Source organism: Telmatherina bonti (assembly GCF_933228915.1).
Source record: "Telmatherina bonti genome assembly, chromosome: 1".
Classification (NCBI taxonomy): Eukaryota; Metazoa; Chordata; class Actinopteri; order Atheriniformes; family Telmatherinidae; genus Telmatherina; species Telmatherina bonti.
Genome location: NC_136619.1, coordinates 16,934,528 through 16,957,930, shown reverse-complemented (window position 1 = coordinate 16,957,930; position 23,403 = coordinate 16,934,528). Strand labels below are relative to the sequence as shown.

Sequence of the window (23,403 nt, the reverse complement as noted above, 5' to 3'; positions counted from 1 at the left end):
TAAATAAAAAAAAAAAATGCAATATAGAAATCCGATTTTTTATGTAATTTTTATTTTGAGGATTCGAAAAAAAACAACAAAATGGAATGTGCATAACGCTCCCCTTATCTGGGCAACAAACAGAGCGCATTAAAACTCTGCCTGCATTTATAAAAAATAAACCAATAAATCAAATTAATACAGTTTGATTACTGTGCAAATGCCAAGCAAGTCGGTCTCAGGATAAAACGCAGCAGCATCTTCTTCTCTTTTGACACGCAACCAACGCAGCTATCCTCCGACCTGAGCACCATGACCAAGTGTCATTCCAAATATATACTGACAAAAATCAGAAATCATTTTATAAATACATCCACTTTGTTACTCACTATGTGTCTATGAAGGATTATGTTCTTACCCGTTTAATGTGACTTCGGTTGTCGGACATCACTGGTCAGCTTTTAAACATGTAAGATGTAACTTGTGCTGAATTAATGTCCTTGATTTGCTGATCGGTGATGTTGCCGGCCATTTTAATGGTCCTTTCCTTCACTGTCTTAGGAGAGGTACATGTCTTTGATTTTCTGTATGATCTTGTTTTTTTTTTTTTTAAGTTAGCAAATACGTGTCCTGATATGTTGATGACTGACTCCTTCATGTAGTCACCATCTGTGAACGGTATTCCACACTTTATTATCTCCCGGGTTACAACAAAACTTGCAGCAGTAGTGGAGTTTGGAGATGCAATCCACTTAAATATATTTTTGCGCTTCTCTAATTTCTCCAGAAGTAATGCAATCGCACTTTTTGTGTCACTCCCAACTGGGTACTGGCTGCAAATGCAGCATGCTTTCCCTGGAAATGTCTTTCCACATGACTCTTTTTGTTATTTGACAACTTCTCGCTACAGAGCAAACATTCAGGCAATCCTTCCGCATTGGCAATAAATGCAAATGATTCGGTCCAAGAAACGTTGAATCCTCTGTTCTGCTCGGTTATTTTTCTCTTTTTCCCTTTGGGATCCATGGCGCATCACACAGCCCCGGTTTGTTTACAACGCCACCTGCCTGGCATCCCGCCCTGCTGATTGATAGGCTACGTGTGTCGCTGGCTATGACGCAAATCTTCCTTGACAGAAATGTTGAAATTTAATATTTATTCTACACATTTTTACAGCATTGGAAAACGTTAAGAATGTTTGTGTCGTGTTTGTCCTCCTACAGAACCAGATCAAAACACAAATATATATCTTTTTCCATTAAAAAAAAAAAAAAAAAAAACATTTTTGAATAAGCTCCAGGGAGCCACTAGGGCAGCGCTAAAGAGCCGAATGCGGCTCTAGAGCCGCGGGTTGCCGACCCCTGATCTACTGCATCAAAACTATAAGGTTCTGTTAGATCATATTACTTTAAAAATATACTTCTCTAATATCAGATGGGCCAGTGTGTTACGGTCTCCTAACACTTAAATTACAGGAATAATATATTATTACGTGTTGTTTTTGCTCAAGTGGATTTCAGCATTCTTCAGACTGTTGTGACAGTCTGAATAATGAGTGGATATGGCTCCATTAGAAACCATGCCGGTGTAAATTCCAATGGGGTGATTTGATCATTTTCTACAATACGCAGCTGAAATAGATTCTGGAAGCATTGTATGGCTTACAGCTGGGAAACTACCAGGAATGATCTAGCATTTTTGACCTGTACTTGTTTCCTTAAAGGAGCCATTAGTGCATGGTTGCTAAGGAGAAGGAATATTGGTATAATTTTTTTTAAATAAACTTCTGAGTATAACATCAATGTTTACCAACAACTGTACACAATACACATGAAACTAAACCTGCATTCAGAGAAAAAAATCACAATTAACTTCCAGAGGAAAATAAAGTGAGAAGCATGTTTATGTACTCAAGATCAACCTTTTAACTTAAATAAAAAATTACAGTTGACCATATAGAGGAAGAAGAAGCCTGGAGAAATTATTTGCATTTGGATATGATCAAAACGGAAGTATTAAAAAAATATTGTAGTTAAAGAAATGTAGAGAAAGACAAGTTCTGCTTTGAATGTTTGTCTGTAACAGAAAAAATGCCTGATCAGAAATGTATATTTGTACCTGTTTTGTTTTTTTTGTTTGTTTTTTTAAAGAACAAGTCCAAAATAAAACTGACTGGTGGTGATATAAACAGAAACCACAAATTTGCCATTAATGATCAGTATGTCATTTACAAAAAGAGATAAGGGACAAATACTGCATCACTGCTAAGAAGGACACAAACATTTAGGGAATACAAGTCTCATAGTACAAATGTTTATGAGACCAAAGTGTCGCTGTTTCTAAAATGACTTACTTGAAAGGATAATGTTACTTTTTTTTTTTTTTTTAAATAAGATATGCTGCAGTCTGCAGAAATGCCTTAATCAATAGCAAAACTGCCACACAATTATTAGTATAATTGATCAGGGATGATTCAGCAGCAGGGAGGTCCTGGGACTTACAGGGTACTATTTCAACATAACAGGCTTGATGAAGGTCAGCAGTTCCTATAGTAATGACAAATGTCCTCTCATCTACTGATCAGACATCATTTTGGCTAGTTACAGGAAATTACTTTCTGCACCTTCCATTATCTTACACACACACCGCAAACTGCAGCTTCACAGTAATGACCAGTCAGGGTATGGTAAACAAAAGCTGTAACTGACCATCCTTGTAATAAAACATATTCACACAACTAAAATCAAACTCCTTGTTTTTAAAGAAAGAATTAAATTACACATACTGTGTCGGTCCACAGCAGTCGTGCACCTGACACAACAGAGCTTCATCAGAAGTGCATGTCAGATGGTCGGATAGCTCAGAAACCATCTCACAATTCATGGTCCTTTTAAAAGCAACACCAGTAAGAATGTTCTCCTGCCGAGATGATCTGAAAACATACCTCATCCTGGACTGTAACCATTTGAAATCCTTTGGAAGTTGTCATTTTGCACATAAGTGAAAGGCGTGTTTTTTTTTCCATTACATCTTCAGCAATAAACAAGCAAACACGTTCACTGTATACATGCACTGATTTAAATGCTAATTCTAGACCATGCATTTCCCAACTGCTGGGCTGCGACACTACCAGTCAAAAGTTTGGACACCTTTTTCCGTTAAATCCAATGGGAAAGTGTATCCAAACTTTTGACTGGTAATGTATAAAGAAGCTGAAGTAAAAGTACAAGTATATTCATGGCAGCTGTAATAATCAAATAGCATTTAATTTTCTGACAAAACACAGAGCAGGAAGTGCTGTTATCTCTCAAACCCCATAGTGACAAAAACCCTCAAAAATATTTGTCAAGTCTAAACTGATGGATTGCTTCTCCGATGTTTCTATGAGTACCAGCATCCAAGATCAAAAGAATAATGTACAAAAAAAATACTTTTTAACTGATAAAATAGAAAGCTATGAAAAGAGAAATGCTTTCTTCTCTTGTGACAACTTATGTCTTTGTTTTGCTTACAGAGCTGTACTGAAAAACTTGCTCAAAAGGTTCAGGGCTGGGAAGGCCCCAGTGCTATATTCCATATTCCTTTCCAAATTCCTTGCTGTCTTCCAAGTACAGGGTCAAACATAGCAATAGACATCACCTACCATGGGTCAGTGTTGTGAATACCTGCCAGCTTACTGCTGCTAGTCTTGTTGTGTTATTCAAGTCATGAAACTAAATATAACCATGCAGACAACCCAATCAAGAGAAAATGTCTACAGTACGAGACAGAAAAAGTACCAGAGAGAGAGATCAGTATAAGACTGTTGCTCCACACCATGTCACATGGCACGAAGCATCTGTCAGTATCTGGTTTGGACAGCAACACATTTAAGACAGTCAGGTCTGCAGACAAAATAATTGGTGCCAACATGCCCTCCATTCTGGACCTATACACGTCTAGTGGCAGGTCAGGAACTAAGAACACCTCTGCTAGTCCCTCAGTCTGATGCCAATTCCAACTTCTGCCTTCTGCAACAAGGCATCAAGACTCAAGTACAGTTTTTTCAACAAACTGTTCCCCAATTGAACAAATTAAATCAGCTCGTGGTCATTTACATACTTTTTTGTTAAGCTATGTCTCTTAAAGCATCATCATAGAAATCTAATCTGGCATCCATTGTACATCCTGTCTCTTTCCCGAGTTCTCTCCAGCCAGTAAAAGTCTTATGTTGACTATTTTCTAATCTTTTTTTCTGTCACTTTGTCTCCGTCTTGCCCTTGCTTCCTCCCATAAGGTTTTCTTGTGGTTCTTTGCTGAATCAGCAATGGAGCAATGTGTTGATTGAACATTTGCATGCATCCGGCAAACACTAATGTAAATTTAATCATTTAATTTAACAAGTTCGACTAGGTTGGATCAACATAATGCTAATTGCTTGTTCTTTATCTCATTTTATTTCATATTTCATTTATTTCATATTATGATTATGTTTTTTTTTCATTTGATGTCCTAAAAATCTGATCAAAATCCCTGTGTAACTTTTGGGTTAAGTTGCAAAAAGACAGACAGACAGACCAATTCCACCTAATACATAACATCTGCCTTGGAATAGACTATGTATTCAAGCTATGCCTGTATTGTTTTTTGGGGGAAGGATTTCTCTAAAATAATTTGACAGTTTTGTATGTTTATTACAGATCAAGTCTAATTTCTGATGTGAAGTACAGGTTATGCATGTTTCAAGAAGTCCCTCTTCCAGCATTACCCATTCAATTGCTACTTTTGAACATGCAAGAGTTATGCTATGTGTAAGCCCAGGGCCATTGTTGTGTTGAAGACCAGACAGACTACAATTACGTTACTTCTATAATATTTATTATTTTGAAATTGGAACTGATAATATTTACAAGCCATATTAGGACAACAACAATACTGTGAGGCAATACATCACAATAAAAGCATCTCATGTTGCATGGTTTCTAATAAATTAAATATCTTGTGAACATAGGATTCTACAATCACAAAAAAGCAATGGAAAATCTGGAATCATGCCAACTTTGTTTTGATAGGCTCTTACTGAGACCATAACACTCTCCTATGGGCTTCCTTCTCACAAGCTCAAGTTGGAAGTTTTAAAACCAAAAAAGAATTTCCAGAACTTTCCAAAATGTTCCTAAATTTCTACCTTACTGACTGTTATGGCCCAAGCCTGCTGGAATGTGGAGGAAGATGTCCCAACACCCGCACAAGACCAGGATTGGCCAGCCTTCTGCATCTCAGCCTCTACCCTTGGTGCTTTAGGATTGGTGGAGGACTTTTCAGGACCAAGGCTCATTGGCTACCTCCTCCGCCACTCTCCTATTTAAGGGACATCATCAGCCTCATTCAGGGCAGCTGTGTTTGAGTGTGACACAGTTTGCCACTTTTGGACTGTTTGTGGGTTTTGCTGAGGTTTTGCCTTCTGGGACTTTTTTGACTTGCTGTAGAGTTACAGAACTTGTAGTGTTTTGTCTGTGATTAGAGTTGTTTGGGTTTTGTGTTATTGCATTAAGTTATCTCTTTTGTATTGGGAAGTTTTGAGTTATCCCTTATTGTTTTGGTAAATTCACCTATTTGTAAATAAATCTTATTGGTGAACTTTTAGTTGCCACTCTTTTGTGTTGCAACCCCCCTTTTCCCCTAGACACCACTGGGGTCGTAACACTGACTCAAACCCTGACTTTTTACTGTTAAACTCTGACTGGGGTGTTGACATCACCAAGCAATGCATTTCTGTGTGGCAGACTGAATTAAATAGATTACTCATATCAGACAGTGACCTTGTGATTCCCGCAATCAAAATGTCAAGACTTCTCATATTCCTTACTGTCTGCCAAATTAATGCAGGCGCGCCTCATTACAGCGGCACTTACCAATAACCCCCTGAGGCACTGTGTCCTTCAGAGCATTACCACTGAATTTACCAGACAATTGTGACAGGGAGCAAAAAAGGGTGACACCTGAGCAACACATAAATTGGAATTTGTGCTTAGAGATAAACAGAGCACTCACCTTTAGTCTCTACCTTAGCTCTTCAGCGGTGTCATGGCTGAAAAAGAGAAGACAGAAAAGAGAATAAAACACTTAAACCTCTGCCAAAAGGTAAAATTGGCATTATTGTAACTTTCATCTTTATTTTTTTCATGGACCAAAGTATTATCAGAGGCTATGCACTTGTTATCCTGCCTCTTCCTCCTTTTGCACCCTCACTTCTCCTCCTCCTCCACTCCATTCCTCTGCACCAACCTCGCCATTGCTAACAGGAAGCAGAGGGCACAGCGCTTTATTTAATTAGTCACAGCAACTGAGTGCTCATGTGGAACCAAACAGGGGAGGCAGATTGGGGTAGTGAGATGGATAGGCACACTCCCACCGGGCCTTGGCTGTGCTGTCAGAGGAGTGAAGATTACAAGACAGAAGGAGGATTGAGGGAGGGTGGTAGTGGTGGTAGTAGGTGTTGCATTGCAGGAAGATGTAAATGCTGCTTGTACAGGGGGATTCATCCCAGAAAATAGATTGCCTTTGCTTCTGGAGTAACCCTGTCCTCTTACAAAAGCTCTCCTACACTGTTGTGTCTAATATGCAAACAAGCAGGCAGTGGGACTGGCCTGTTGTTGTGATGTACAGCACCGAGTGGCTTGACTGCTTTTATTAACAGTGACAACACTCATTATTCCAGATGATTAAGGGGCTGCTATAATTCTATCTCTTCTGACACAGATCAGGTGGCCTTTTCCTCACAGACCAGCAGATAACCTCTGAGAGCTTGCAGAAGTAGCTCCATGTGCATCACATTCTTGATGAGCTTTTTTTTTCCAGAACGCAAGGCATGAGAGGAACAAAAGGAGAGAAAGGGTTCCTCCAGCAGCTGGATTTTATAATACAAACACTTTATCAAAGGCAAAATAGTGAGGGAACAGACACATGGGGAATATATATGTATATACAATTAGAGGATTTGATGTTGTGTAAAAAAATCATGATTCATGTGATAGAAGATTTATACCTCCATTATTATAGTAAATTATTAGTAAAGATGCAGCTTTCTGTATGATGCTGAAACAGCGAGGAATGTGCATCATAAATGCATCTACTACGCAATGAGGTGCAGGGAACTTTTAATTAGCACTCTTGAAGTCATCCCATGACCCACATTTAATAATGAAGGCAACATGAATCTTTTATTTACACATCTTTGGTTGGTAATTTGTGACAGTTGGGAGGACCAAGCGTTGTGAAAGCAACACCAATGAAAAGAGGTGGAATGTCAAGCTGAGATGCCAGAGGGTACTTTTCAGGGCCTTCACAAGGTGAACTGTTGCAATGTAGGATATTTAAAAACCCACAGGTCTCTCAAACAAGGTTTAAGAATACTGTGTGCATGTTATTATTATGCTTCATTTGGTAATGTTATACAAGAGTCATCTATTTTTCAGCATGTAGCACCTGCAATGAGCCTCCACATTTAAGTAAATGCTGTCATAAAGTTTAAGATAATACATAATGCATAACCACAAACTAAAAGATATGAGATTTCAAGTTTTTTGTTGATGCACCAAAACTAACTGAATTCAGGCAAAATGACATTCCAATATTATTCCCTTAGAAAAATATCCAGTTAACAGTTCGAGCATTGAGGAAAGAAACAACACGTTTGTTTTAAATGAAACACTTGAAATGAAATACTTAATACTTCAAAGTGCTAAATTTCTATCAATAAAAATCAATCCAACAGAAAGTTGAAAAGAGATTCTAAGGAGAACAGAGGTGACTTTAGTACATGTGTCTTCCTCTTTAAATGCACAACATTTTGGAAGATGAACCGCTAAGCTTGAGCCCTTAGTATGATTTTTGCACCATCATTCATGGCTTTAGTATGAAGAGTGAGATGAGAGTGCAGGCTGGAGTTTCACACTGCTGCCAGCTGTAGAAGGCTTGATATGGCCTAACCCTCCACCTTCACAGGGCCTTGACTCAGTTAAGAAGGGTTAATAAAACTGTTTTTCACACCCTGCTCTCTTTTCAGGGGCGTGCCAAATTGTTCTTTTCCAATGATTCTGTGTCTGTGAAAGAACTGGGTCACTAGCACTCTCTTCCAGGGTCTAGTGCACACAAACTGAAGCCAGATTCTGACAGGAGGTGCACTTGCATGACTGCAGTCACTTCTAAACAACACATCATACTCAGATTACTGAACACTGTTGAGAAGGAAGGTGAGCAATGAAGGCAGCAAGGATTGCATGCTGTTTGTCTCCTCGTGTGGGTGGACATCAGTGTGTAATCGAGCCTCCGTGTGCCTCAGGTGTCCTTTTTTCCCAATTGCCTGCATGGTTGTGTGAGTTAAAGTGTTGCTGTTGGCTTTAGCGCCAGCAAATATATAAAGAATTTGAGCTAAACTGTTTGTTAAACATTACTTGCCTCTGTTGTAAATGCAACAAAGAGTTCCCATCCCACTGCAAATGAATGAGTGCAGGTCCCTAGTTATCACTGGTTATTGTTCCAATCAGCCTGGCTTTGAAAGGGAAAGCGCGCTCTCCTTTGGACAGCTCATTAAGATAACATAGAAACGTGGCTCGCCATCATCCTGGGTTTATTAAAGTAGGGCTCATTTTAGCTCCTTTGTCTCATGCAGGAACCTTTGCCTTTGTCAGCGCAATTTGAGCCAGATGGCAAAACAAAGCTGCCTGTCTGGATTGCTTAGGGAGTGATCTCATAAGACAGAGCCATTAGCTTGACTTCACATGCTCACCGCCCACCATATCCACCTGGCTCCACCAGGTGCACGGACGATGATTAGAAGAGGTGAGGGCAACCCTGGCAGCAAGTTTCCGTCTCGTCACTGGAGTGCAGTCATATTACGATTGCAACCTTTTTTTCCCCCAGCCTTTTAGCTAAAGCTGAGCTGTTAAGTCCTGCAAGTTGTGGGATAGCTGACTCTGCTCCTGGCTGCACAGATCTTTCTGAAACATTCATGAGAAAGGCAGGGGAGAATTAAAGTCATTGTCCCCCTTCACTCAGACACTCTCCTTCACCTCTCAGCTTATTAAAATCACATGGTATTAACTTTGGCGTTCACTGAAAGGCTAAATAATTCAATCAGAATAAAAAAGGAGTCAAATGAATAGCTCTAATGACATTAATGCTTGAGGGAGAATTGCTCAGGACTGCGAGGGGTAGTCACTGAAGCTAGCAATGCAGAAGCAGCTTGCCCTATGTGCTAATGGAAAAATTAATTCTGGACTCATAAGGTCATATTCCTACTAAGCAAAATGTAACAATCACTCTAATCACAGTTAAAGAAGCACACACAGCAGTATTTCGTTTTGGTTCGCCAGCATTCTTTGATAACAAAATATAAATACTCAGCAAATTTTGAAATCCTGAATTAGAAGCAATTGTTTTGCATTCTTGTGAGGAGCAAGCCGAGAAAAGGGATGTCAAACTTCAGAAGGCCTCTGTGTAGGACTTTGCAGTTTGTCTAGTAAAATGGGATAAAAGACTAGATGGATCTCCTTAAAAGATGGTTAGGTTGTGCACAAGCCTGCTGAAAACCCCTTAATTTGAATCAGGTCTTGAAACAGGGAAACATTCCAAATCTGATGAACAGCAGCTCTTGAGGAACAGGGTTTGACATCTGTAGATTAGAAGATCAACTTGACTCTTAATGAGGAACATGTCAGCATAAATAAATACACCAATTGGGGGGGGGAGGAAAGCAATCATTCTGGTTCTTTGCAGAGTGACCAGAAATGGGTGACCAACAGCTCGAAAGCTTCCTAATTAGCACAACAGTTTGTTTAATTTGTTTTATCTGTATAAATCTGAGGTGTAAAAATGTCTGATGCTTCATTGGGGATACACATCTCACTTGTCTATACCTTGAAGTTTTATACTCATCTATTTGCAAATCATGTTTCTGAAGAACCAGGTGAGACACTGTTACATTAAGTGTTAAATGAAAAATGTTAACATGGCATGCTAGTATGTTAAATTAAGACTGTGATGGTGCTAAATACAAACAATTAAATATGACAACCAGCCTCTGAGATGCCTCTGTGAGCTGAAGTAGCAGAAAAAAAAACAATTATCTGTGCTATTTTCCAAAGTTCTTATTAAAGAATCAGCAAAGCCAAGCAACAGGGAATAACATTTCACAGGTTGGAAGTTATCTTGCAATATTTTAGTGTTCCAAATGTGTCAACTTTGATATATTACACCTTCTCTTAAGCTAACATGAAAATATGAAAGTGGTTGCCAATACTACAGAACACTAAGTTAAGCTCACTATCAGCTGAAGAAAAACACAACCAATACTTCATTTCTCTGCTACTTTAATTTTAACTTACACAAAACTGTGAGGTGGGTTTATAATACTCTAACTGCTCAGCAACAAATCTGCATTGCTCCTGCGTTTTCTGTAAATACATATCCATTAACAAAATAAATAATATAGTCGTTGTCTACAAAAGATCAATTAATTAGCATTCACAATGACATGGATTTCAAAGTAGTAATAGCCTAGATCTTTCTTTCTGAACTAGCATTTAGCTAACCCCGCTAAAGTTATACCTCAAAGCAGTTTCAAATTATCACATTTTGTATTATGTTAATGGTATACTCCGTTTTGACAAGTTTATTTTCCGAGAGACACACATTTCTCAATAGCGTTCAAAACTTCTCTTGCCTCTCCATGTTAGCTGTGTTAAGCTAGTTGGGTGCATTAGAGCAGAAGCTACAAGAAGGCTTGAAATGATGCCAGGACTGAAAGCGCCTGTTTATTTTGCTGGACCACTCGTCATGAAATTCAAATCAACTTATTTCAGCTCACAACAATATGCCCAACACACTCAAGTCAGAACTTGCTTCCAAAATCAATTAGGCTTGGCAAACATATTCTAGTGCAGGACACAGCAGCAATGTGGCTCCCATTTAGTGGTGCTTGAAACTTGTGGAACTTCTTCTCATTATTTTTACAGACAAGCTGGAATTTGTAGTTATAGCTTTGGGGGTAACATGTGGAATAGCTTATTTGCATCACTATTAATGAACTAGTCTCCTTTCTGCCTCAAACAGTTACAGACGCAGTAAAATGGCTACTCAATTAGATGGCTGTGTTGGAGACATTCAGTTCCTTGAATGAGCCAATGCTTCATCAATATCCACTCTAAGTTCAATGAACAATTACAGTAGTTAGCTATATATGGTCATATTAATGATATGTTAAAACAACATATTAACGTAATAACAATAATAATTAAATAATAATATTTGTCTTAGAGCACCATCTGTTATATTCTAGGTTTGTGATTCAAGCCACAGGCAAAAAGGCAACCTATGATCTCGTCTGTGGAATATAAATAACTCAATCATTCAATAAAATTAGTCGTTAAATGAATGGATCAGTTTCAAAACACTAAATTTGCCAGTTTGTAAGGAAACAGTGGTGTTCATTAATTAATGATCAGTGAGATGAAGGAAGGATTTCTGAATCTGATAAACTGACTATGAAATTTCGCTCTAAGTCTAGGCCTAGCTTAATTCCCAAAAGAGAAGATTTTGGTAATTCACTAGCACGATGAGACACTGACCGTTTTCCATGCATTAATATATATGTATATATATATATATATATATATATATATATATATATATATATATATATATATATTGTAGCGATCTTGGCCTCCCAGGATTAAAAACATTCAACTGGATTAAACAATAGTTGTTATTTCTTTCTCTGCAGTAAGACTGATCCACACAGGACGAGTAGAGAGTGACCATTTGACCCAAGAGGAGGGGTGACACCCCGAGATTTACACCTTTACTCCCTACAGAATGCAGCTGTGTCAACACGAAGGATTAAAGCACATCTAACAATTTATGGTCGCAGGTCGGGGGAAATGCCGAGAGTCGCATCTGACCAAACCCTGGTTCTTGTCAGAAATGACACTTCTAAGCCAAAAGACGAGACTCCAGGGCACCAGAACAACCCCTCCCCTGACGGAGAAGGAGACAGAAGGAATCCAAACTTCTTTCCCCAATTGAAGGAACTGATCTAACTTAGTCTAAAAGACTGTGGTTAATTGTTTTGGTTGAATCTCTTATTTTCAATTATTTTATCTTGATATGTAATGTAATTCTTTGAACTGATCACACACACACATTAATCATGAACACTGCAGTAAATAATTGTTGAGTATGTTTTCCAAGCTTCAGACTTCTCTTAAGCTACTAATATGAATGAATAAAATGTGAGTTTTCTTTTTTAGGATCACCCAATGAGGACGAGTCATGACAATTAATTAATCCACCTTTAATAAAAATTACATGTAGCCAATCTTTTCATGTGTGAAAGTAATACTATAAAATGCTTTCCTTCGCCAGCAAACGAGGAATCTGCATAACTCTGAAAGAATGTGATTTGATGTGTATTGCGGCAGACAAAGCAAGGAGTTGAAAGTATCCTGTTCACATTAATGAGATGCAGAGGGAAGGAACTACAGCTGACCTGATTGGATAAGGTTGGTCAGCCTCTGACAGAAGCAACTCATGATTGGCTGGAAGTTCGAAAGGCGGGTCTGTTTAAATTAGACTGGCAGACCAACTTCCGGAGCTTTTTCTCCTCCTGAGTTTTCTTTACTTTTTCGTCTCCTCTTAAAGTTTCTGCTTTTCTTTTGTCCTCTGTTTAGTTCTTTAGCCTTTCGTCTTCTTTTTCTTTTTGTTATTTCATTATAAGTTTTTACCTCTCCGTTCTTCCGAACGGGAGAAAGTACAACAAGTGTTTATTTGTAACCAGTATTTTTCCCGAGATCAGTAATTAACTAGAACCGTAGCTCCAACTTTTTCCATTACGTCTTTACATGTAAAATCTGGAACTATCTATTTTTGGGACAATCTGGATCATCATCACACCGCTCTGGAACTCCGCTGAACGGATCCAGAAGGCCAGAGTAGCTGCGTAGACCTACATCTTCTGACGCTCCAGGGATCCAATTCCCCCGGAAACGCGCCGAATAGGGGACCAACCACCCGCTTCGACCCACACTCCGGATTCAGCATTCAAAGTAGGATCTGATAGCGCTCTGACATTTGTGATGTCCCAAACCAGTACATCAGATTCTAATTAAATAATTAAATTCGAATTCTTATCCAACTTTAGAATTATTGAACACGTTCTTGTCAAAGATTTAAGTAAGATAATCATCCCGATTTATTTGCTTAATTCCAACCAGTTTCTTCCTGCTCCATCTCATTTAATTAATCTCAGCGTTCTTTATTAATGTTATAAATGAAATTCCATGTTGACAAATTCATCATACCATCTCACCAATAACATCTCTCCATCATTGCTCATTTTCACTGCTGTATGTTTACCATCATTGTAAATAAATATGTATAATCAATTAATCCGTTGTTGTCATAATTTCTGAATGCACGATTTCTGGTTCATTCGTTCTTAGGATTTACTCCTTGGAAGTGAGACTGTTTATTGAATTGAGTTTATTTCAGGTGTCTCATCCGCCTGAATTTTAAGTTAATTAAAGGTGATGAGTGGTGCTCTGAGGTAATTAATAAATTCATAATTTGTAGAGGCTATTCCGCTACAATATATATATATATATATATATATATATATATATATATATATATATATATATATATATATAAATGTTTGATTCATTAATCTTAGCACTTTAATCGCATTCTGAAATTTTCACCAAAAAGCACAATTTTTTTCATTTAAATGGATTTTAAGTGATGATTGAATCAAAAAATTGTAAAAGAGATTTATATAATAAACTTAAAGGTTTCTGTTAGGTTTCTGGTCAAGAGGTATTAGATATTCCATTGAGATATTTGTGGTGAAGATTAGATTTTTATCACAGAAACCTAAATCAATAAAACTTCCTAATTCAAACCCATTACTCAGCCGATGTCCAAACAATGTTGTTTGGACAAACAAGAGTTGACCTTCTGGTCAACTAGTAAATCAATTAAAATTCCAAAGCATGGTTTTGTGAGCTGTGTCTCTTCCTCGTTCAGGAAATACACTACAAATTCTAACACTAGCTTAATTATCTAACTCAACCATTCTGATGCCTACACCTCTTGACAGTGGGACATGTTTTTAAATAATTTTATATTTGTGCTAAATGAAAGTTTTGGATGCCCTGCGATGGACTGGCGAGCTGTCCAGGGTGTACCCTGCCTGTCGCCCAAAGCCGGCTGGGATAGGCTCCAGCTTCCCCGCGACCCTGAATTGGAATAAGCGGTTCGGAAAATGAATGAATGAATGAATGAAAGTTTTGGATACTAAATAAATAAACTTTTGTCATGAACATAATCAATATACTCTTCTGACTGAGACTTCCAGCACTACAAGATTTTGAGTTAAGAAAGATTAAAAAATTTAAAATTACTGGTTGGATACTTGTGTGTGATTTACCTGAGACTGGAACTTCCTTGTGTTTTTCTCATTCCTGGGTGGGTGGTTTGGGGGTTTAATTGGGAGTGAGTCCTGTGTTTTGGTATATAAAGGCTTGTTTTTAAATTTTATCTATACTTGCTTTTTTTTATGTTTTATTTTTAATTATTTTGTATGGTTTGATCCTGTCACAGAACCCACAACACTCCCAGGGGTACGCCTATGTTTGCAAGGATAAATATATAATGTAGAAATCTAGCAGGTGAATTTTCAACCATAACTGTTTCATGACTATATGAGAGGACACGGCTTGACCAGGTGTGGATTGACAGACCTGTCTTTAAGCCTTCTTCTTCCAGCTCCTTGGCCTCTTCAGCTGTGGGAAGACAGAGAAGTCATTATCAGCAGCGACTACATTACAACGGCAGGCGTCCGATGTCGTCACTTCATCAAAAGGCTATGGTGAGCCGATCCTTCGCAGCTCAGTGGACGCGCTTTGAGAGAGAAATATGACGAAGAAGCCCCACACAATGACACATCACACACGCAGACATACACACCCTATCACACACCGTATCCACCCTTTAACCTCCTATCCAGCCCTTTCACAAAGACAGTAATCACATTAGGCTTTAGCTGCAGGCTTTCTGAAAACCCACTGTCAACAGAGTTAGAGAGGCAACCCGGTGATGGCTGTCACACTTTTACACACAGGGCATGCATGTGCATATGAGCACACACACAAGCAGGCTAAAAATAACCTGCAGCAGGGTGTTCAAGTGGTGGCGATGTATTCTGTGACATGATTCACATCTCAATAGGCAGAATCTACCGCTTAGTGTCTGTTACACGAAATTCAACAGATAACTGAACCAAACTAATGTTGAGGCAACGCAACTCATACGTTTATATTCCAGCATGTTAGCATGATTTTCCTACACTCTGGCAGCAGAGACTACAATCCCCTGGGGAAATTAAGGGAAAAATCCTTATTATTACAGCAGCAGAACGTGCTGCGTTTCAACATTCAAAAAGTCTGTGTATGAATACAAATCTAACCATCCCTTACATTGCTTTCCAGTTCTTGTTACAAATTAACTTAAATCAAGTTTTATAGAAACACATTTTACCATACCAAGCTCTACATACATGTCTGCAAGTTATTACTTCACATCATTAACAAGGTCCTTGAGATTTTGGGGTGGATTCAGTCCCACTGTGATTTAAGGCTAGCAGCAAATTTTGTTAGCAACTTGGAGCTCAATGTCAGGTTTACCTGACAGAAATCTGTACATCTTCAAGTAAAAAATGAAATCCTCAAAATCAGCTTGGAAGATTGTGACATACACACTACTTTAAGTCCTCAGAATTGAAAGGCAAGGCAAGTTTATTTGTATAGCACCTTTCATGTACAAGACAATTCAAAGTGCTTTACATGAAACATTAAAAGCATTACAGATGGTGTAAAAACAGACAAAACGTGCAGTGTGAAATCACTTTTCTACTTCACCAACCACCCTACTGACGTTGCATCGCTGGAACAACCTCGGGGGACAAGGCTTTGATAGGAAAGTGAGGCTCATTTAAAGGCACCTTAAAGTCTGAGGGAAGCGGAGGGCATCTGCAGACGAGTGAGTGAGAGATGTCTCGCTTGTGCGATGAGTGTTACAATTTTATAACCCTACTAGCCGCATTCAGAGTGTGTAGCAGAAAGAAAGACGGTGGTTATGGGTTAGGTGCAAGAGCCAGACAAAATGCATAAAAGATGGGAGGAGTCAAGGGACAAAAACAGCTGCTCACTGAAGCCAGAAGAATTCCACTGTTCCATGACATCCTGCCTCCTGTCTCTGGTTTTCTCTCTTTTTTTTTTTTTTTTTTTGTCTAACACAGAAGTGATGCAACAGTGGTGAGGCATCATGAGAAATTTACATAAATAAATCTCAACCAGTTTGTACACTTTGTCTCTACAAATACACAGATTTCAGGACTAACTGATTAATACTTGCATGCTGGGAAGAGCTTAACTTTCTTCCTTTTAAAACCTTTAAACATATCAAGACGAGACCTTGTCTTAACTCTGCTTTCTGTGTTCCATAGTTTTAAATAGAATATCTTTTGTTTTGAATGTTAAATATTTCTGGCAAATATTGCTGTTATTTTACAAAACAGCTTTCATTGTCAGTAAATTTGTTGGGAATTTTGTAAAGCTATTTAGAAGCACTCTACACAGCCGTGGAGTGAAATAAATCTTTCATTGGTCTGATCAATGATAGCTTTTGGCCTGGGGTAAGCCTTTTTTTACCTGAAGGTTAAGCTCTGTGAAACATGTGCAGCACAGTGGTAAAAAGCCCACAGGGGAAATGTTGCCTCCCTTATGATTTCTTTCGCTCACACAGGGGAAATCTGTCCCACGTTGATTACACATGATCCCGGGAGTAGGTTTAATCAAATCACATGCTTGTCTGAATGTAAAAGGAGCTTTGGGGAAATGGATCGCTGGCTCTGGATAGGTCATTGACATCATACATTAGAAACATTATGGAAAAAAGGCAAAAGAGAGGAATGAATAAAGAAAAGCATTCTCTAAGAGAACAGAGCCATGCTGGTCTGAGATACAACATCAGCTCTAGATCTGAACTTGTGCTTCCAACTACAACAAAATGTTCTGCTGATATGATGCACATTCTGGTGCTCCACGGAAAATAAAATAACTTACTCAATTTTCCACTTTTATTTACCCTTTTACCCTTGCTATCCGGGCACAGTGAAGAGTCAACTTCAACCTGACCATTCTTGAGAACACCATTAAAAGATAAGACAACAACAATTAGTTTGCAGACGCCTGCTTCTTGCACTTCCAACAGTCCTGGATACGTGGACTATTTTAGGCTCCCATGCTGTAATCATATGCTATCACTTTATCTGCAGCTTAATAGTCTGTATGATATGAAAAAGAGAAAAAAAAAAAAAAAAATCAGCATTCTCAGTTTTCACGTTTACGCTTTAGAAAACCCCTGAAGACCCCAGAAGTGTTGCTGACAGGGGACAAAGTGAGATTTAACATTTCAATAAAGCAGACAGTGGGTGACCACATAATGAATCCCGCCTTCAGTGTTAGGGCTGCAGGCGGGACAAGCACCTCCTCATCGAGCCCACTGAAGAAAAGGGTCCCACAATTCTCAGAGCCCTTTGCCCGCGGGAGGAACTGCATTATATTTCTCTCTTTCCATTTCATTTGATTTCATATGTTCCATGCAGCTATTTACTCTTTCCTCTGAGTCTGTGTCACTTCCATATTTATTTTTAAACCTCTGGGCCCTGGTGCAGACTCAAGCTGACCTTTATTTAAATGTCTCCTCCACTCTGAGCAGATCTCATTACAGTAGAGCTGGTGGCTTTGCACTATCTATCTCATTTCAAAACTTTCTCTTTTCACACTTGAGGCGATACTCAGCTATTCCGCAATGCTAATTACTGGACCCAAGTAATGATGCTCCTCTCTGTCGAAGACGCATGTCCCGCTCGCCGAGATCCAGCCTATACACATTAAGATAAACTCCCTCTGGAATCTGAAAAGTTCCTTGAGCAGTTACCATCTCATCAGAGCTTTCTGCTCCATCTTCCTTGTTCTCATTGTACCTCCCACATGAGCCGGCAACACGTTGCATTTCATCCGCTGCGCTGCTGAATGATGACTTGAAGGAACCGTTTCATATTTTAATGAAAGCTTTGAGAACGGTTGATAAAGCTAGGGAGCATTTGAGGTTAAAATCTAATATTCGGCAAGTGCTTGAACTGTGTATGCATTAGGCCAATGTAATCCAACAAATAACAGGAAGTTAAGTCATTACTGCATAATAGATTTTTTTTTGTGTGTGTGCATATAGCTCCAGAGTTTCCTCTGCTTTGATTTTCACAGTTCATATTGCTCCTAATGAAGGCAAGACAGCCCCAAAACACGCTTTTATCAAACTTTGAAGATTTAATACAGAATGTCAAGGGAGTCATCGCCGATGAACTGTGAGAAAATACAAGGGCTGATTGTGCACCTCTTTTTCACTCCCCTTACCTTCTCTCCTGGCCTCCTCACAGCTCTCCTTGATCTTCCTCCGGCAAACAGCAGCCAGAGCAATGAGCAGCACCAGCAGACACACAGCCAGGCCAACAGTTACCCAGAGAGCCACCGGGGGGAATGCGATGTTCTGACCTGAAGCAGAAAGGGCAGATGGAGAGAGATGGGCAGGGAGGAGAGAACCTCATTATTCACTCTTGGAGAGCTAAAATAAGAGTGCAACTGCCACTGCAGCATCCATCACCATTATTCTGTCATTTGGCAATTTTGCTCTTAACGTAGGGCTGTAGCAAAGAATGGAAGGTTGGTGGTTCGAAACCCAATCTCCCAGTCATCTGTCGGTGTAACCTGGGACAAGATACTTTACCTTCCTGGCCATGGCTGCTGTATAAATGTGCATGAATGTTTTGGTGGCAGACATGTTTCTGTGAGTCTATTATTATTCTATTCTATTCTATTCTATTCTACAGTCATTTAGCAGACGCTTTTATCCAAAGAGAGTAAGAACAACACAAGAACAAAATCAAACAGTCGAGGACATCATAGGAAGGTGCTAGTGGACTGCTGGAGTCAAGTTTGTCGCTGGTCTTGACGTGTAATGCTACATGCTCTTTTTCCCCCCCCACCCTACAATATTACCTATGATAAAATACAAAGAATAAATACCACAGTATTAGTTGCAAAGAACTGGGCTAGGTTCTCCAACAAGAGTGGAAGTGCTCCTCGAAGAGCTGAGTCTTTAGCCTGCTCTTAAAAGTAGACAAGGACTCTGCAGAGCGGACAGTCTCTGAGGTTATTCCACCATCGTGGCACGATAGAGGAAAAGAGTCTGGCTCGTGATTTGGTCCCACATAGTGGTGGTAACACGAGGAGTCTTTCGCTAGTGGAACGTAGCTGTCCAGAGGGATTGTAGGACTGGATTAAGGCATGAAGGTAGACAGAAGAACTCTTATTTTTCAGAGTTTCTTCTCATAAAAACTACATTTATAACTACTGCCATCATTGTCACCTTGATTCTGTATTAGGCCTCACTGTCAAAAAACAACAGTGGGACCTGCTGGAGAAAAACAGTAATGATGTCTCTTTAATGCCAACAGAGTGAAAGCTTCTTTACTGGTGTCCAATTAAGACACTTGAGTCCTTCAGTTGTGTCCAGATGGCCGATAACTCATCAGTCACACAAGACTGTGTTGTCGTTTCACTCAGAAAGCACTTGCACAGCTTTCAGGCAATGTTGGCATAAACTATCACACCCCCTGCTGTGTGCTACATATTGCTCAGATGTACGAAGTTCTGATGGCTTTAATATTCCCAAATGTCTTGATATCCCCAACATTGTTATTATTCTGACACTAATGATTACTTTGACATTATAGTGGTAACAATTATATCAATCGCTTACATCCAGGTGTGTGTAATATGAGTGTACAACATTAAGATAATCAACATCAAACACTACAATACAAGCACTTTGCAAATAATTAACCATTCAAGCTATTGAGCGCATTTTGGCAAAAATGCAACTGCAAATAAAAACCTGGTCAGCAGCACAAAATAAAAGAGGGGGGAAAAAAAAGGATATCAGACACAGCCAAATTTCCCTAGGGTATTCAAACTGAGCAGAGGGAGAAGAAAAGAAGAAAAACAGCAGAGCCACTAAATAGCTGTGAGCCTGGCTGTAGCACAAACAGTCCTTCAGAGTGCCCACTCTGGGCAGCTGAAAAATAAAAAGACTGAAAAATGACTGGCACTGGCGAGGCATAAGGATGAAGCATCTGTAAGGACTTGGCATAAGAAATGAAGACAGACAGACTATAATATGACCCAGCCAAGATGGAGGGCAAATAAAGGCATCTTCCATTTTTAGATGGAAATTCAGTCAATTTTGCGATGAAGCAATTGCACTTTATATTCGAAAAAATAAAGCAAAAACAAAACAAACTAAAAAAAAAAAAAAAAAAATGCTTACACTTAGGGATAGCAATACAGTCAATCCATCGGTCTACCAGCTATTAAATGGACTGCCATGACATTTCTGATTCCCTAACAATGAATCTTAATGACTTTGGGGAGGAAGTGAATTGCCCCTGACTTTTCTCAGAAACTATTGAGTGAATTGCTATGAAAAGCAGCACGCATTCATCCCTTAACTTTTCCCCAAATGCCATAATCAAATCAAATTTTAAACTTTTGCGACTTGGGTTTGCAGACAAACACCTGCAAAAGCAATAAAAGCTACGCTAATATTAGCCTTCCAAAAGGCTAAAATAGAGCTGTGAACATGGTCATCATTATACCTGCTGATCCATGGGGACTTCATTAAGCTCATTGGCACTGACAGATGAAACAGAATTACTACATAGATGGAATAGTTGTTAGGACTGATAATAATTACATATAACTGAACTATATTAATGCAGTTTAAAGGTCAGTGTTATATGTTTAAGCAGCATATCCTATTCTTATCTATTTTAAGAAAGTCTCTCCTCACACAGGATTCTATATTAATCTATCAGTGTTGCTACTGCCAAACTGGATAAACAAGCAAATGTCAGGGAATGGATAAAATTTGGAAAGTCAATCTTGTCATTTTGATGGAACTGCGTAAGCCTCCCCAGGCTAGGCATGACTGATGAGTCTGTGGATATCTGTCCACCAGCGCTTCTTTCTGCTATATTTAAAGGATGACCATCTAAAAGTCACTTGCAACAAAACCACACAACCCATATGAAAGAGGAATAATCACATTAGAACTGCTCACGTCTTGTAAAGTCAGAAAAGAAACAAACATGTCTGGCTTTTTGTGATGAGTAAAGGAGGAGCAGGGCTCTTTGTTTCTTTGCTCTTTCTCATTCAGTTTATTCTCACACCTTCCCACCATGCTCTCCCTCAAGGCAGACTGATAAAGACAAATGCCATAGTTGGCTATCATTGCAACGCCAAGGCCCGAAGGGCTGCAAGATCATATTTTTCTTTTTCTCTTGTTTGATGATGTGATTTTGTTTTCTTCAGAAATAGATTTGTCTCTAATGGCTCTGTTTACCTATCCTCTCTTCCCCTTTTCTCCTATTCCCTCAGTGCAGGGAAAGGATGGAGTGTTCTGGGCTCCACTGTCACATTACCCATAGTCTGCAAAATACAAGGCTGTGCCAAACTGGACAAACTTCTCTTTATACAGTCAGTTCTTTTTCTACACAGTGCATGCAAAGACTATATGATAACATACATTTAAATAGTTGCATATTAGAATTTGTTGACAATCATTAAATTAATCTAGTGGTTTGTGGGTTAGAAGTGCAAAGTATGGAAAACTCCCTACTTTTGCAGATTTCTTTGTTTTTTTATGTAAATAAGTTCTACAATTACACTATTATTACATTTGTAACAGTCTGACAAAGTAAACTATTAAGCTTCCAAATTGTAGTACGAAAGTTATAGTTCTGGCTAGATGTTGCAGACTTAACATACAGATCTTTAAGCACTCTACTGGAATATGAAGACATTTCAACAAGAGGGAGGGAATGTTTTGGGCAACAAGGGAGTGCAAAAGCACACAGCCAAAATGAAAGTCAAATAAATGTTCTGCAGCACTGATGTGTGCTTCATATTTTGTTTATTTTTCTATCATTAAGGAACAAAAACAAAAGTGAGTAAAGTTGAAATGATGTAACTTTCAGAGTCTCCTTTATGATGTTTGCAGTGTTACATGTCATAACTGTAAACAGTACATATAACTTTTTAATGCTCACACAAAGTCAATATTTGTCTAATAATTCAACCAACCTTTCATATAATTCGATCACAGATTTTGTGCAGATGCAATATGAGACACTGGTAGAGATGCTTTACTCTCTGTGATATTAAAAATATAGCGACTGGCGTTCCATAGCCTCTTACAGAACATTTGCTCCAAACAGCAATAAAAACAACTGAAAACATTCAGAAAATATTTACTTTAGAAAAGAGAATATTCCAGAAAGATTGTTAAATGTATTTGAAAAATATAACGAAAAAAACACTTTCAAGCCAATGTATACAACATTTGGTATCACATTAAACACACCTGGAGTGTCGCTTTGCCCTCGGGGATTACTACACAATATAGAGATCCATAGGAGGCCACAGAAGGTAAAAATAGATATTTAATGGGGGCGAGCAGGAGAATGATAAAGCACCACCTCCATATGAAGCCTCCAACACAGGGCACATCGCCAGTAAGAAATGAAGCTCCCTTAGTCTTTGGAAGACACTATAAGGGACTCACAAGGGACCTGCTTTGGTATTGTTTGGGCATCAGTGAATGTGAGAGCCAAGATTTGGAGGCATTTTTACAAGGCTGAGTGTTTTCTCTCCAGCACCTTTGGTGGAATAAAGTGCTTCTAAGACTCCCTTGCCTGTCATCTTGGTTCTGCAGCGTGAAGACAGTGGAGATCAAAGCTGCTTTCTCTCCAACTGTCACCCCAGTTTTACCTGCCTAGAAGAAAACTAGCCGCTTAAGCTGGGACCAAAGGAGAATAATGTCCCTTGACAGAAGAATGACTTCAGGCTAAGAAGCGCCTCAAGGTTCATTGCAGACAAGCTGGAAAGATGAGGAAGAGGAGAGGAAGAGTCAATTAGGTGTTTTCTTCTTTTATTGTCAGAATGAACAACCTGGACTTATCCTGCCTGGCTGGGAAATAGAAGAACAGACAAAGGGGACTCCTCTTAGGGGAGGAGTGTTGATCACAGAGGAGTGAGCTGTACTGTGGGCTAGCCCAAGGCCTGAGCAGGGCATAGCCCCCTGGCACCCATTCAGCTCTGGAAACCACAGAGACACAGCAGAGGCCAGGACTGCAAATAAGCTTATATTCCTCTAACAACCAATCACATGGCAGAAAGGAAGACATTACTGTAGGACATGGAAGAA

The 23,403-nt window shown here is 39.1% G+C and overlaps 1 protein-coding gene across 1 annotated transcript in view; it reads right to left on the bottom strand.

Moving 5' to 3' along the window:
- The window catches only part of cd276 (CD276 molecule), a 70,775-nt gene that overhangs the window by 8,468 nt on the left and 38,904 nt on the right, over positions 1 to 23,403 (bottom strand). The window contains exons 5-7 of the mRNA XM_079240340.1: positions 18,495 to 18,632; positions 14,760 to 14,801; positions 6,013 to 6,049 (exon numbers count right to left, since the gene is read on the bottom strand). Coding sequence (XP_079096466.1) covers positions 6,027 to 6,049; positions 14,760 to 14,801; positions 18,495 to 18,632 — 203 coding nt within the window. The 3' untranslated portion in view covers positions 6,013 to 6,026. The remainder of the gene's footprint in view (positions 1 to 6,012; positions 6,050 to 14,759; positions 14,802 to 18,494; positions 18,633 to 23,403) is intronic.